The sequence below is a fragment of the Paramacrobiotus metropolitanus genome, unplaced genomic scaffold, assembly GCF_019649055.1.
Source record: "Paramacrobiotus metropolitanus isolate TYO unplaced genomic scaffold, Prichtersi_v1.0 Parri_scaffold0000153, whole genome shotgun sequence".
In the NCBI taxonomy this organism is placed as follows: Eukaryota; Metazoa; Tardigrada; class Eutardigrada; order Parachela; family Macrobiotidae; genus Paramacrobiotus; species Paramacrobiotus metropolitanus.
Genome location: NW_026570373.1, coordinates 99,417 through 112,290, shown reverse-complemented (window position 1 = coordinate 112,290; position 12,874 = coordinate 99,417). Strand labels below are relative to the sequence as shown.

At 43.4% G+C, this 12,874-nt stretch overlaps 1 protein-coding gene and 1 long non-coding RNA gene across 2 annotated transcripts; one reads left to right on the top strand and one right to left on the bottom strand.

Annotated features, from left to right (window-relative positions):
- The first annotated feature begins 6,469 nt into the window (after window positions 1-6,469).
- Window positions 6,470-7,468, top strand: LOC129599713 (G-protein coupled receptor 54-like). The gene has a single exon (XM_055498022.1). It carries the CDS (start codon window positions 6,470-6,472, stop codon window positions 7,466-7,468), a length of 999 nt encoding a protein of 332 aa, XP_055353997.1.
- A 1,923-nt stretch (window positions 7,469-9,391) lies between these two features.
- LOC129599705 (uncharacterized) lies at window positions 9,392-10,818 on the bottom strand. The gene is made up of 3 exons (XR_008691950.1): window positions 10,643-10,818; window positions 10,280-10,575; window positions 9,392-9,741 (listed from the first exon to the last, which is right to left on the bottom strand). It is a non-coding gene; the product is annotated as an uncharacterized LOC129599705 (long non-coding RNA).
- Between the last annotated feature and the right edge of the window lie 2,056 nt (window positions 10,819-12,874).

The following is a 12,874-nucleotide window of genomic DNA, read 5'->3' as shown; positions in this document are numbered from 1 at the left end:
AATTTTTTGGGAATTATATTTTTGAAAATTCGCTAGCTAGTATGCATGTTTTCGTGATGTACTGTATTATTACTCAGTGAGAACGGTAACCGTGTGATTTCTTAGCTTTAAGAACTGCAAAATTTGTACTGATTATTGCGGAAGAAAAGCACGGACTGCTCCTTATTTAGTGTTCGCTAACAATTTTCTGAATACACTATCACGTGTACGGTATACCGAGTGTGTAAACCGTAACTCACACAAGCATTCGTAATTCGGCCGTCTGTGTCTCTGTGATACATGTTTGGAAATGATACGCAAACAACGTTTCAAGGCTTTCTGTCGAGATAGATCGGTTTCTTGTACACCTTGTATTACAAGCCAATAAATATACAGGTTCATATTCTACGTGCATCCCTACCGGTCCACGTAAATGAACCGGTTATTCCTGTTAATACCGGTTTTTGGGAGTTGGATTTTTGAAAAAGATACAGACAAATGAAGCTATGTTCAAGTTTTATTCTCGCTTTGGACAGCTCATTCTCGCTTTGGACAGCTCGAGTGCGGATCTAACTTTTCTAGCTGGCAGCCAAAGCATCGTCTTTCTGGGCCATCGTATAGACTTATTGTGTGTTCTGTGCCTCTTACATTATAATGTAGCAGTTGACCTTTTCTACATCGTTACGCCATCCTTTCCATATTTCTTGATTTACTTGCTTAATTTGATTGTTTCCCCCCAAACATGGGGGATAATATCTTTCTACCACCTGATAAACTGAAAATGTTAGACTTCGATGAGTGTTTAAGCCAAATCGACAGATTTGCCGCCCGATTGTCGCAGTGTGAAGCTTTCACAACGCGTACCGCCCAGTACGGACTGATCGCCGACGAAGTTGATTCACTGTACACAATAACTGACCGTCTCCGAGCCATATACCAGCATTCCCGGCCGCATATTTCAGCTACTCTGGACAACTCACCTAGCACCTCCATGCCGCCGCCTCCACAACCACCGGCAACGCATGCTGCAGCTTACAAGGCGCGTTCTTTTGCATCCGTTATCCAATCCACTGTCTCTTCCCAAAAGGCCACAGCCGGTGCTAGCGGAATAAGCACGGCTTATTCCGCTAACACCGCTGAGAGGCCACCAGCCCTCATCCTGAGACCTATTGCCGCGTCATCCGATAACCGTTCTCGCACCACTACCGCTGAATTAGCCAAAATCTCATCCGCGCTAAATAGCGCGCTTCCTTCTGCTGCCGCCGACCTGAACGTTTCCCGCATACGACCTCTCCATGGAAAAAGCGTTCTCTTGGAATTCAAAGATCACGAAAGCGCCAAAACTGGTAAGGAAATTTTAAGTAAACATGTCAGCGCAATTGGTCTTGAAGTAGCCGAAACAAAAGTTCGATTAAATAGAATGATTGTACGTCGTGTCCCGATTGATCTGCCAGAAGATATCTTTTTGAATGAAATTCGCGCGAAAAATAGTCTTGCTGAAGACTGCACCGTTAAGATCGTGACTAAGTTGAAAAGTAACCGAAATGAAGTAACTACATGTGCCATAGTTTTAGATGTTGATAAAACTAGCCATGACCTTTTGTTAGCGAAAAAATCCCTGTTGATTCGTTGGTTTGTGTGTCCAGTTGAAGATCATTTTTATGTCCCCCAGTGTAAAAATTGCTGTGCGTATGGACATACGGTATCAAAATGCAAAAGCGCTCCGCGCTGTGGTTATTGTGCTAAGCCGCATGCTGCCGCTGACTGCGGAGAAGATGAGGACTTCTTTTGCGTATGCGTGAACTGCACCGATAAAGGACTTAAGTCGCCGCAAAATGAGCACTCGGCTTTTGATTATTCGTTGTGCAACTCTTACATCGAAATTCGAAATTCGCGGTATTTTTACAACAAAAGCATTCAAAAAAACCGGTAAAATTAAACGATAATTTTGTAAATAACTATACCAGCATTGCATTTGCAACTGGGCCGCGTAAGTCAAATCGCGGATGTGTACGTGTCCGGTTTTGTAACATTAACAGTGTGTATAAGAAAAGTGCCCAAGTCCGGATGTTTTATTCTCAAGCAGACGTAACTGGTCTTGTTGAAACAAGAGACAAAGATCACTTTACTGATTCCCTCTTCGCTGATCAACGTTCTTTTGATGTCTTCAGAAAAGCAAGAGATTATGACTCTGGTGGTGGTGTCGCTCTCGCTATTCGCAAACGCTATAAAGCGTACAGGCGCATTGATTTAGAGCATTCGCAGTTAGAAACACTTTGTGTCGAGTCGTCTGTTCCTAAATAAATTCTTCTTCGTTTATTATTCTCCCCCGGATAAATCTTATTCTCACATCCTGTTGCTAATTGAACACCTGCATGACAAATTCTCTCCCGACATGCTTTCTAGGGCAGTTCTTATGGGTGATTTCAATCTGCCAGACATTAACTGGCAGCTATGCTCTGCACGTTCTAACGCCGGTAAATGTCTGTTGTCTTCTCTAAGCGTACTTGATCTCCAACAACTAATTAATTTCCCAACCCGGAAACGGAACTGTTTGGATCTTTGCTTTGTTTCTACCCAACAACTGTGTCTCGATGTTACTGCTGTTGCTCCGCCTTCTATAACGAACGATCATTGCGGTTTACAGTTTGATCTTAAAGTAAAAGTGAAAAAAGCAAAAACCCGTAAAATAAAAAAGTGGACCATTGATTCTGAAAATATTATTCTTTTTCAAGAAAAATTGAGCAGCATTGACTGGTGCAGGGAATTTCGGAATGTCAATGCAGCGCAACGTGCTAATATTTTTGAAAGTAAATTTTTTAATATAGCAAAATCAACGTTTGTACTCGAAGAATTAGTTGTTAAAACTGGCACACCGCGTTATCCCTTGGCCATAAAAAAAATGTTGCGCGCGCGCAATAAGGCTTTTCGACTGTATCGACGTTCAGGTTTTCCGTTGGTACGTTCCGCTCGAAGAGAAAAATGGATGCAGTTGTCAAAAATTGCAGAAATTGCCCTGAATAAATTTGAAACGCACCGAATTGTTGAAGTTTCAAGCAGCTACCGTAATAACCCAACAAAATTTGGCGTTTCATGAAATCCAGAAATTGCGTTTTGTCAGTTCCCCCTCTCAAGAGAGACAATGGTTTGTTTGTTTCTGATGACAATGAGAAGGCCGAAATTTTTAACCGACAGTACTGCGCTTCTCATTCAGTGTGTGCAAAGCATTGTCAAGGTACTGCATCAGAAATTATGTGTAATAACATGTCAGAAATCGAAATCGACGAATCCCTGATTCTCTTACAACTCTCGTCTGTCTCCTCAAATACATCGAGTGGAAACTTCGAAATAACGAATAAATTATTGAAAGCCGCTGGTCAGTCGATTGTGAAGCCCTTAAAGTTGATTTTTAATGCAGTCTTGAACGAAGGCGTTTATCCTGAAGCATGGAAATTAGCGTACGTTGTTCCTATACCAAAAAAAGGATGTGATTTGACCCTTCCCAGTAGCCATCGTCCCATATCAATGCTAAATCCGATTTCGAAAATTTTTGAACGCTGCTTATCCGAAATAATACGAGATCATTTGCGCGAAAATGGTGCTTTGGGCGATCATCAGTTCGCTTATCGTCGTAAAAGGTCAACCGAACTGGAGATTCTGTATTTTGTAAAAACAGTTTCGGATTTTATTGAAAACGGCATCGACGTTGCCGCTATTTTTCTTGACTGTTCTAAAGCTTTCGACAAGTGCGACCATCAAAGTCTTGTGTCATCTTTGCTGAAGCTTAATCTTAGCAGCAAGATAATTCATCTATTATCTGACTATTTAAAAAATCGTAAGCAGGGCGTCTCTGTTGGAGCATATTTGTCGGAAATTTTAAACGTAACCAGTGGTGTTCCCCAGGGATCGGTGTTGGGCCCTTTGTTGTTTATTTGTCTTCTAAACGAAGTGCCTTTCATACTCATAAATGGCAGTATTGTGCTGATTTTTGCCGATGATATTGTTTTGCTACGTCCGTTAACTGCCGAAGATAGCCATGTATTTCTTCAAGGTGACCTTAACTGTTTGTTTGAATGGGCAACATCTAAAGGTCTTGTTTTTGATGCGGAAAAGTCTGTCCACATGCAGTTTTCAAAAAAACGGTCTCCGAGTGTAAAGGGCGAATTTATTCTTAATAACAATCCCATACCATTTTCTGAAAATGTTAAGCATTTGGGAGTCGAAATTGATCGTGAGCTGTCGTTCAAACTCCATGCAGAAAACCTTGCTGGAAAGTGCAAGAAACGGATCTGGTACATCAATTCTCTGTTTCGCTATCGTGACTCTGGTGCTCGCCTTATGCTGTTTAAATCTTTGGTGTTTCCTCTTATGGATTACTGCGGGCCAGCCGTTTTTCCGCTGTTCAAAATGTCGAAAGATAAAATAGAGCATTGCATTGAAAAATTTGTTGCATCTGTTCGCCTAGGTAACGATACTTCCGACTACCAGCTTCGTTTGAAAGAACTTGATTGGGATAGCTATCGCATAAGAACTGCAAAACAGCTGCTTACTTTCGTTTATAAGCTAGTTTTTGGATTAATGCCGCTAAGCGAAAAATTCTTTTCTAAGCATACAGTGTCTGCTGTCTCGTCTGAATCTGTTTCAGGTAACACACGCAGTCTCCGTCGGCTTGAACGCCACTACCTTCCACTCCGTCCAGTACCAACGACTGCGTGTGGCGCAACCGCCATCCCTATTTCCGGCTCATTCAGCGAAAACTCATTTCCTGTGGAACGAAGTATCTCTCCCCTCAGGCTCGTACAAATCTCTCGGAACTTTTCGAAAATCCTTAGAACATGTAAAATGGACAGAACTGAATTGGTCCAAAAAATTTCTGCACCTGTAGACTATCTTATCTTGTTAATTGATCACTCTCATTTGCTAAACTGTTGATTTTTGTTTCAATCACCGTGTTAAAATTGTTACTCTCTTTAGCTGTGTTTTTCTTTTATGTCAGATCTTAGACTGTCAACCTGTATATTATTGTGACCTTTCCACCATGCCCCTCACTGTTTAATTTCTGTTTACTGTCCACTGCTGTTAAGGGTACGGCCCTGTTGCACGAAGACAATAAATTCACCATTATTATTTTAAGTACGAGAGCCATCAATTTTTTATAATGACAAATTTTTCTCGGGGCGTCTTTATTGCGTGATGACCACAGCGGCAAAGCACCGTGTCAAATTATAAGAATTTCGCGCGAAGCCGACGGCAGATTTCGCCTTCAAAAATTAAACAATCCAATAAAATGCAAATTTAATTAAAACTTATATTCGACAGACCCTTCTAACGTTTTCTCAGCGAATTTCCTCTTTATCTTGCACGTGTCCGAAGTTAATAATGCCCACAACACAGTTAATAATACACAAACTGTGTTATAACACACACTAATTTAACGTATGAGCTTTTTTCTTGTTATTATTCATATTATTATTTGTACATCTTGAGCGCACATCTATTGTTTATTGCATCCGCTGGAATTTAACTCATTCAGAACTTGAGTCGTATTCTTGCGTGGAAATTTGAACCTGGCTCACAAAAAAAAAACGAGACACGTGAAGGAACTAAGATTGAAGACCGTACAGAAAGTACTGTCTGTGCGATATTAAAAGTTATGCAGGCAAGTTAACAAATTTTAATGAACTTAAGCGTCGAGAAACGGAGACAGATCTGCTATCAAGGATGCCATTTCCGGTTCGAGTCAGGTGTTGTCAAGATGCTGCTCCAGCCTGCAGGACGCGGGCTTCCCCAGCGTCTTTGTGGCTGCTTCCGCTTCACCGTAGGTGCGGTTTCCGTTTCAAAGGTTTCTCACTCTCTGTAGATAAAGGGTTCATCCTTCACAACGATAATTTCAGTCGCTCGAACAATAGTGCAATTTCATATTTTGCCACCAAATGGGTAGCGCATGTTTCAAGGAAATTCGAACACCTTTTCTGTGTGCTACTGTCAGTTGATCTGCTTCCTATTTTCATCCTGTTCTTTCTTACAGGTTGGATTTTCAAATGATATATACGCGCCGCGCCGGGTATGCGCGCCGGGTATGCGTTCCAGTTTTCGTGAAATGAGAAGAATTCAAAGCAGCTTGGTGGCGGCCCAACAAGACAGCCCTGTGTGAACTTGCGCCCATGCCAGCGGTCGACCAGTTCTCTGCTTTTTGTCTTGCTGCTCTTTTCTTGTGGATTTAATTATCCGACTTGTGCAGTTCATGCAAGGACTGTACCGATGGATGCATAATTTGGCCGACATTTAATTAACGCAACTGTATGGCGCTTCTCAGTTTCCTGATCCCGTTGCGCGCGTTCCCTGGAAGCGTGTCTAACTACATTTTTCCCTACTTAATCCGGAATTCGGCTATGCTGCTGTACAGACATCTGTTCACTTTCTAGTGTCTATGGTTTTGTCTAGAAAAAATTCTCTGAGTTGTTGTCTATTTTTCATTCTCGAGGACAAAATGGTGGCCAACCTGTCCAGCAACGAAACCGTCATCCGTGGGCTGAACGCCACCCACATCACCTGGAGCGTGCTGGAGAACTTCGACCTCGGGCAGATATGCACGACGAGCATCTGCGTGCTGACCATCCTCCTCAACGGCTTCTTCGTGACCGTTTTAATCCTGGAGCGCCCCTTACGGACCTCATTTGCCGTTTATTTAATCGTCCTGGCAGCCGGCAACATCGTCAACGCCTGCTTTCAGAACCCGCTGACGCTGGCCATCAAGGACCGATTTGGAGCACTGCAGCTGACCATCTTCTGCGCCATCGCTTACTTTGTGCGCCAGACCGCCGTAGGCTTCGTCCCGCTGGTCCATCTCTTCATTGGCCTTAACCGGTTGTGGGCGCTGCTGAAGCCGCACTCCTACCGACTCCGCCACACCCGGCGCCTGGCTGTGACGGTCTGCTCAGTGACGGGGGCCTGCATTGTCGTCTTCCTGGCCCCACCCATCATCCTCGACGCTTTCCACCCCCACAAACCCTTCCACAGGATCTTCTGCTTGCTGAATATGGCGCAGCCGGGTTATGTGGAGTGGTCGCTGGCGTTCAACGTCATCTTCTTGGTTATGCCGGAAGTCCTCATTGTCCTGCTGTGCCCGCTGCTGCTTCTTCACCGCACCGCCCTTCGCCAACCGGTGCAGGTGTCCCAGGCCCCGCCCTCAGGTTCCGCCAACAAGACCGCCGGCACCAGCGATACGGGCGCGGAGAAGCGGGTGAGGAGGAAGAACAGTCTGCGTGTGTTAATGTTGTTAACGGTGAGCGTGATCGTCTGCTGGACACCGGTGAACGTCTACTACTGCTTTTGGACATTTTTCCCAAGTCTGGTGGACAACCCGGTATTCTATCGTACCGGAAATATGCTAAAGATTCTCCACTCCATGCTGGATCCGCTGCTGTTCATCGCCTCGCTGGACGATCTGCGACGGGCCTGCGTCAACCGGCTGCGATGTTGGGTATAACTTTTGGGTGTGCTTTTAAAAGCTGACATTGTTCGTATACATAAGCTTTGCACTCAGCACATTGTACGTCTTTTATCCAATGTCACACTGTTTGTTTGCACCAGAGGCCAAAATATCACTACACAGTGCCCTGGGGGTGCCCCAGGAGGGAGTGACTGTACCAAATTATAAAAAACAATAAACCTTTGTATTCTTTTTCAAAGAAAGGCAATAGCAGCGAAGCGTGATACGAATTAAGTGTTAAAAATTAAAGGGAATGTCCACTTCCGGCGCGAAGCGCGAAACCAGAGACCATTTTTACTGCGAAATTGCGGAACTTTCGATTAAAAATAGCATATTAGAACGCTGGTGACCAAATTACTTAAGCTTATGAATGCCGAGATCGAAGTAAAATTAACAGATGAAGTTGGTTTCGCGCGAAGCCGACGCACGTTTTTCTTGTGGGATTTGTTAGAAATTCTATAAAAAATAGGGGAATTGTTATGTTTTTATTTTCGAGAGACCCCCTCTAATTATTGAACGGTTTTGAACTTTTTAGTCTTGCACACTTGGACAACTAAAACTACACGCTATGCGTTTAACTTTGTCACTGCACGAAATGTGTATCACTACAAGTACACAATGCTTCGGCCTACGTCGTGCAGGCTTCCCCTGATTGTTGTCGACATTGTACTAAATGTACAAACACACAAACAAACAAGAAGGAAGGGGCACGATAGCTGCTTTGTTACCTTTCAGGATCCCATGGAATGTAGGAAAAAATGGCTACATGTATTGAGCAACTCATCAATGTGATGCCCTACTTTATGAGAACGGGGCTCAAGAGATTCTATTCTCAGCTATGAAGTAAAATCTGAGTATCAATTTACCGATGTCGAGAGGTGTTTAAGGGAACACCGCATCGCTTAATTTGTGCATACAACTGTTTGTTTTGACCATGCTTGCAGGCAGTGGCTTACATTCTACTTGCTTGGCCGTACGGCTGTCGGAAATGTTGAACCGCACTATCTGAACGTACAACAGCTTTTTACTATTTTTTCAAAATTCTAGCGGATGAACTGTATGATATTTGCTGTAATCGTAATTACCATGGCAAGACGTGGCCTGCAATACACTGACGAAATTACGTTACGATTAATCGGTATTGTAGTGTTGACCATCTCTGCCAGTACGTATTGTACTCAAGCTGCCCGTGTAATTTCCTTGGGTATGGATTTAATCCACAAGCCGTACAACATAACGAGGCAACATTATACATTTTGGGAAGCGACACGCTCATTATCGCCATTGACTACTTTTTATTCCAGACTGTAAACGAATGCAGTGCGGTTATCTCATAACAGGGTCCTGAACACTGGAACATTATTCCGTCGCATGGGAATGCTAGCCAAACGAGCCATTACCAAAGAGCTCATCAGTGACCACGATAAATAAAAATTGTGTGGCGTATCAACTGAAATTGCCGATGACCTCAGCGTTGCTGTCTTTTTTAATTACAGCCACGGCGTTTTTCTTGACTATGTTCGCGCGAACGTCTGCCCGCTCATCCATAGTTTTTATTACGACTGAAAGTTCGAATGCGAACTGGCGGCATCCATCATACCTATTCCCATAGCCGATGTCTTTATTTTTGCGATGCTTTACACCTTTGATAAGGTAACGTAATGCAACTACAAGTGGTCAATTTAAGTTTTACATACCATATAGATGACTGAATTTGTATGTGCAATTATACAGGTACCGGGTGGCTGAACAAAATGGCGGGCTCTGTTTCTAATTTGTCTCTCGCAAACCGCTTGTCCCACCCTATTCTCCCGAACAAACGCCGACGTGTCAAGGCAAAAGTCCTTCTAGCAATTTTTTCTGCCGGAAGAAAGTAGCTGCCACCGTCATGACACTACTGACCAGGACAAATAGGCCGGCTCCAGATTCAGCGGCTTTTAACACTCATTTTTTCGTAGAGACGTAGTATATTAACGTCCTATGTGGAAAGTAGTATTTTAGCTGCTGTCGTCGTTAGGGCGTGGTCAAACACAGTTCGAAATTTTACAGTTCAATGCAGCACACGACAGCCACAGGTTGTATCCGCTATTTTATTATGATTTTGCGGGCCTGGGCATCCGGAGACTTTCGCCTGGTAGTCCTTTCGATATGTATGTCGTAGCGTAAATACAGATTTCTAATGTTGCGTTTTATGTTGTTAGGTATATACAGACATTTCTCCTTCGGGCCCTTCCACTGTCTTCACTCTCACTTCTCCCAGAATCGCGTCCCTTAATCGAAAACAGCAATAATTAAATTAGAAATAGCACATGCATCTCGTGCTGTATTTCCGGCAGCACCAGGCTGACAGTGAACGCACGCATAGATACAATGTCAGCGCAGTGTAGGTGTACGCATAATTATTATGATATGGAGCAACGCCAGCACAGTTACAGAATCTGTTGATCTTTAAACCCCAGCTGTGCATCCATGAACGTCGGAATAGTTAATACACTTACAGTGCTCCGACCGCTCGGTCGCTAAAAATTAGCTGTATTTATTTTTAATTTTATACCGCTTAATTGCATGCCAAACAGTTTTTCGAATTCTCTACTTGAATAGATTACGGTTTCCGCCATCCAGATGCAGACGCAAACTAATATTTCCACCAGTACACCTTTACCAACAAATGCCTCCTCACCATACCATATTTCCAAGTGGGTCTTGCTACCCATAATCTGGTTAATAATATCCACGGTGGTTACCAATCTGAGCATTATCGGGACTTTTCTATTCATCCCGTCGGTGCGCACTGTCTTTAACTATTACCTCTTCAATCTGGCCATTTCTGACTGCCTCACTGGCTCCGTTTGCATGACCCACTTTGCCCTGATAACCGTCTTCCGACATTGGCCGTTATCCCGCTGGCAGTGCACCACTTGGGTGTATTTCGATTTCCTGGGGACGTCACAAACTTTGTTAACCATCACCATCATCGCTCTGGACCGATTGTGGGCCATCTCATGGCCGGCATCCTACCGGCAACGACACACTGAGAAAAAATGTATCCTTTTGATTTGCTTCAGCTGGATTTGGTCCAACGCCATTATCGTGTCCAGTTTTGTCTATAATCGAAGAAACCGCACTTTCACCGCTGAAACAGGTTGTTACTGGAGAATAGATAAGTCGTACGGTAGTTCGCTGTACGTGGCGCTTTTCACACAGTGGCTGCCGTCGGCCGTCACGGTATGCTGCTACGTGAAAACTTGCTGGAAACTGTGGAGTAACCACCGCGCGGCGCTGCGCATCCACATGATGGAAGTGGCGTCGGATATTCCCAATGCATTGCGGCGGAAACAGCAGCGCAAGGCATTCGGACTCTTATCGGCACTGCTGGCGGCGCTCCTGCTGCAGTGGGGACCGTGGTTTATCTACCAGATTATGGAATTATGTAGTGGATATGATAACATGGAGTTTTACCTGGTGGCTTATTGGTTAGGGTATTCGTTATCCGCTGTCAATCCTTTTCTGTTTAATCTGGGTAGTATGGAAATGCATAACGCTTTGAAGCACTTCTTTGATAGGGTGTTTAAATTTAAATAGGTGTTCTTTTAAGTCTACCGGCTAAAGAAAATAGCTGCAGATTCAGATGGAACTACAAATCCGCAGCAAAGATGTAGATGTTTACGTGCAGTATGAAACAACAAAATATCAGTTCCCAACTTCCCGTCGATAAACGCAGTCATGGTTTAATACGTATTGTATACAGTGTTGAAGATTATTGAGTTGAGATAATCTTTATACGAAATTACTTGCTCTTGTAAGCTGTAACGCTGGAACCGGGAATGAAACGTCATTTGTAATACTCGTACTGATCAACGTTTCGACATTAACCCGCTGACGCCCACTGGTGTTGGGGCGCAACAGGTTTTTCAAGATGTTTTTCTTAATAAATAACAGCAATTAATCGATATCTGTTAGCGTAATTAGCGTTACGAGACCTTGCAGCAGCAATAAAAAAACAAACCAAACTGGAATCTTAAGTCCCTCAGAAACCACGAGTTCGCAAAAGTCGCTAATTTCGAACTTTCTAACCTCCCAGAGTTCCTCGTAATTACCTAACTAATTAGTCACTGAGTCAATTAATCTGAGATAATTCAGTAATGTACTATCAGCAATGCTTTATTAGGTAGTAACAAGCATCGGTTCCCAAAATTAAACAGTGGATGGCCACGGTCCATCGAAAACTTGTGTTGCGTGCACACACCATTGGGCATGTATGGTCACTCCTGAAGTACGGGCGGGCGCAATTTCGAGACTGTTTATTTGACTTGGGTCATCAAACTAATAAAAGCTTGCAAGTTAAGACAACCTGTCTGCGCAAGACTGCAGAAATAGGAATTCAAAACAAGCTGTAATCTGATTCTGCTTTATGTATTTAAATGCTAAATGCTTATCATCAGAACAGTATCTGTAAGCACGATTTCATAGATTTGAATTCTAAACGTTTATCATCACTTTGCAACTCTACGCGGAAAGGTAAATCGCGGTTAACAAGTACGAAATTTGAACACACGGTGAAGAGTATTTACAAATAAGAATTTGCAAATACTACTTATTAAATAATACAAATCGTATCTGAAAATAGTAAAATACTACTTAATATTTTGTATGTAGTGGTATGTATGGTAAAACGATATCGGGTTATTTTGTATTTTTTGGCACAATTTACGAAAAGCTACAGTTACTAGATTAGTTACAGTACTACTAGTACTGCTAATATAAAGCCATCAGAATTAATGGTGTTACTGAAACCACTGAAGATTCAAGATAAATTTTCACCGCGCTCACGGAAATGCCTTCTCGTCACCTCGGGGGTGATGAGTTTACGGTCCACCATCATGGCAACGTCCCTCGTCATTGCTCACGCGGTTATATTTTCCAGTGTTACTACTTATCACGTCAGTTATTATAGCTCCAGCTCCGGTTATGGTTACAGTCCATATCGTTGTTACGTTTTTCGTCACCACAGCCGCGCATTTATGGGCACCCACTTAGCATTCCAAAGTGTTATGTGGATTTTCAGTCTGGGCCAGGCGATTACCGTTGGAATCTGTCTGTGCAAGCTGCCCAAAAGCAAAACTGCTTCGCAAGTGGTGTACGTGCAACCCGGCTATGGTTATCCACAAGGTGTGCCTTTCGATCCCAACGGTGCCAGAACAACCGGTCTATTTCGTGGCCGGCCAGCCAGCGGTCATGACGAGTCCGCCACTTCAGATGGTTGACCCCGATCCACCACCTGTTGTTCAAAATTCATGAAAGAATGGATGTTAAACTAAGTCAAACTTGTAATGCGTTCTGGCGTTTAACCCTAGCTGACCATGTTGCAATCCAATAGCGTAATGTTAAGATGGTTTGCGACTG

What these genes read in the sequence shown, in the direction of transcription:
- LOC129599713 (XM_055498022.1), top strand. Translation starts at nt 6,470, where the DNA reads ATGGTGGCCAACCTGTCCAGCAACGAAACCGTCATCCGTGGGCTGAAC.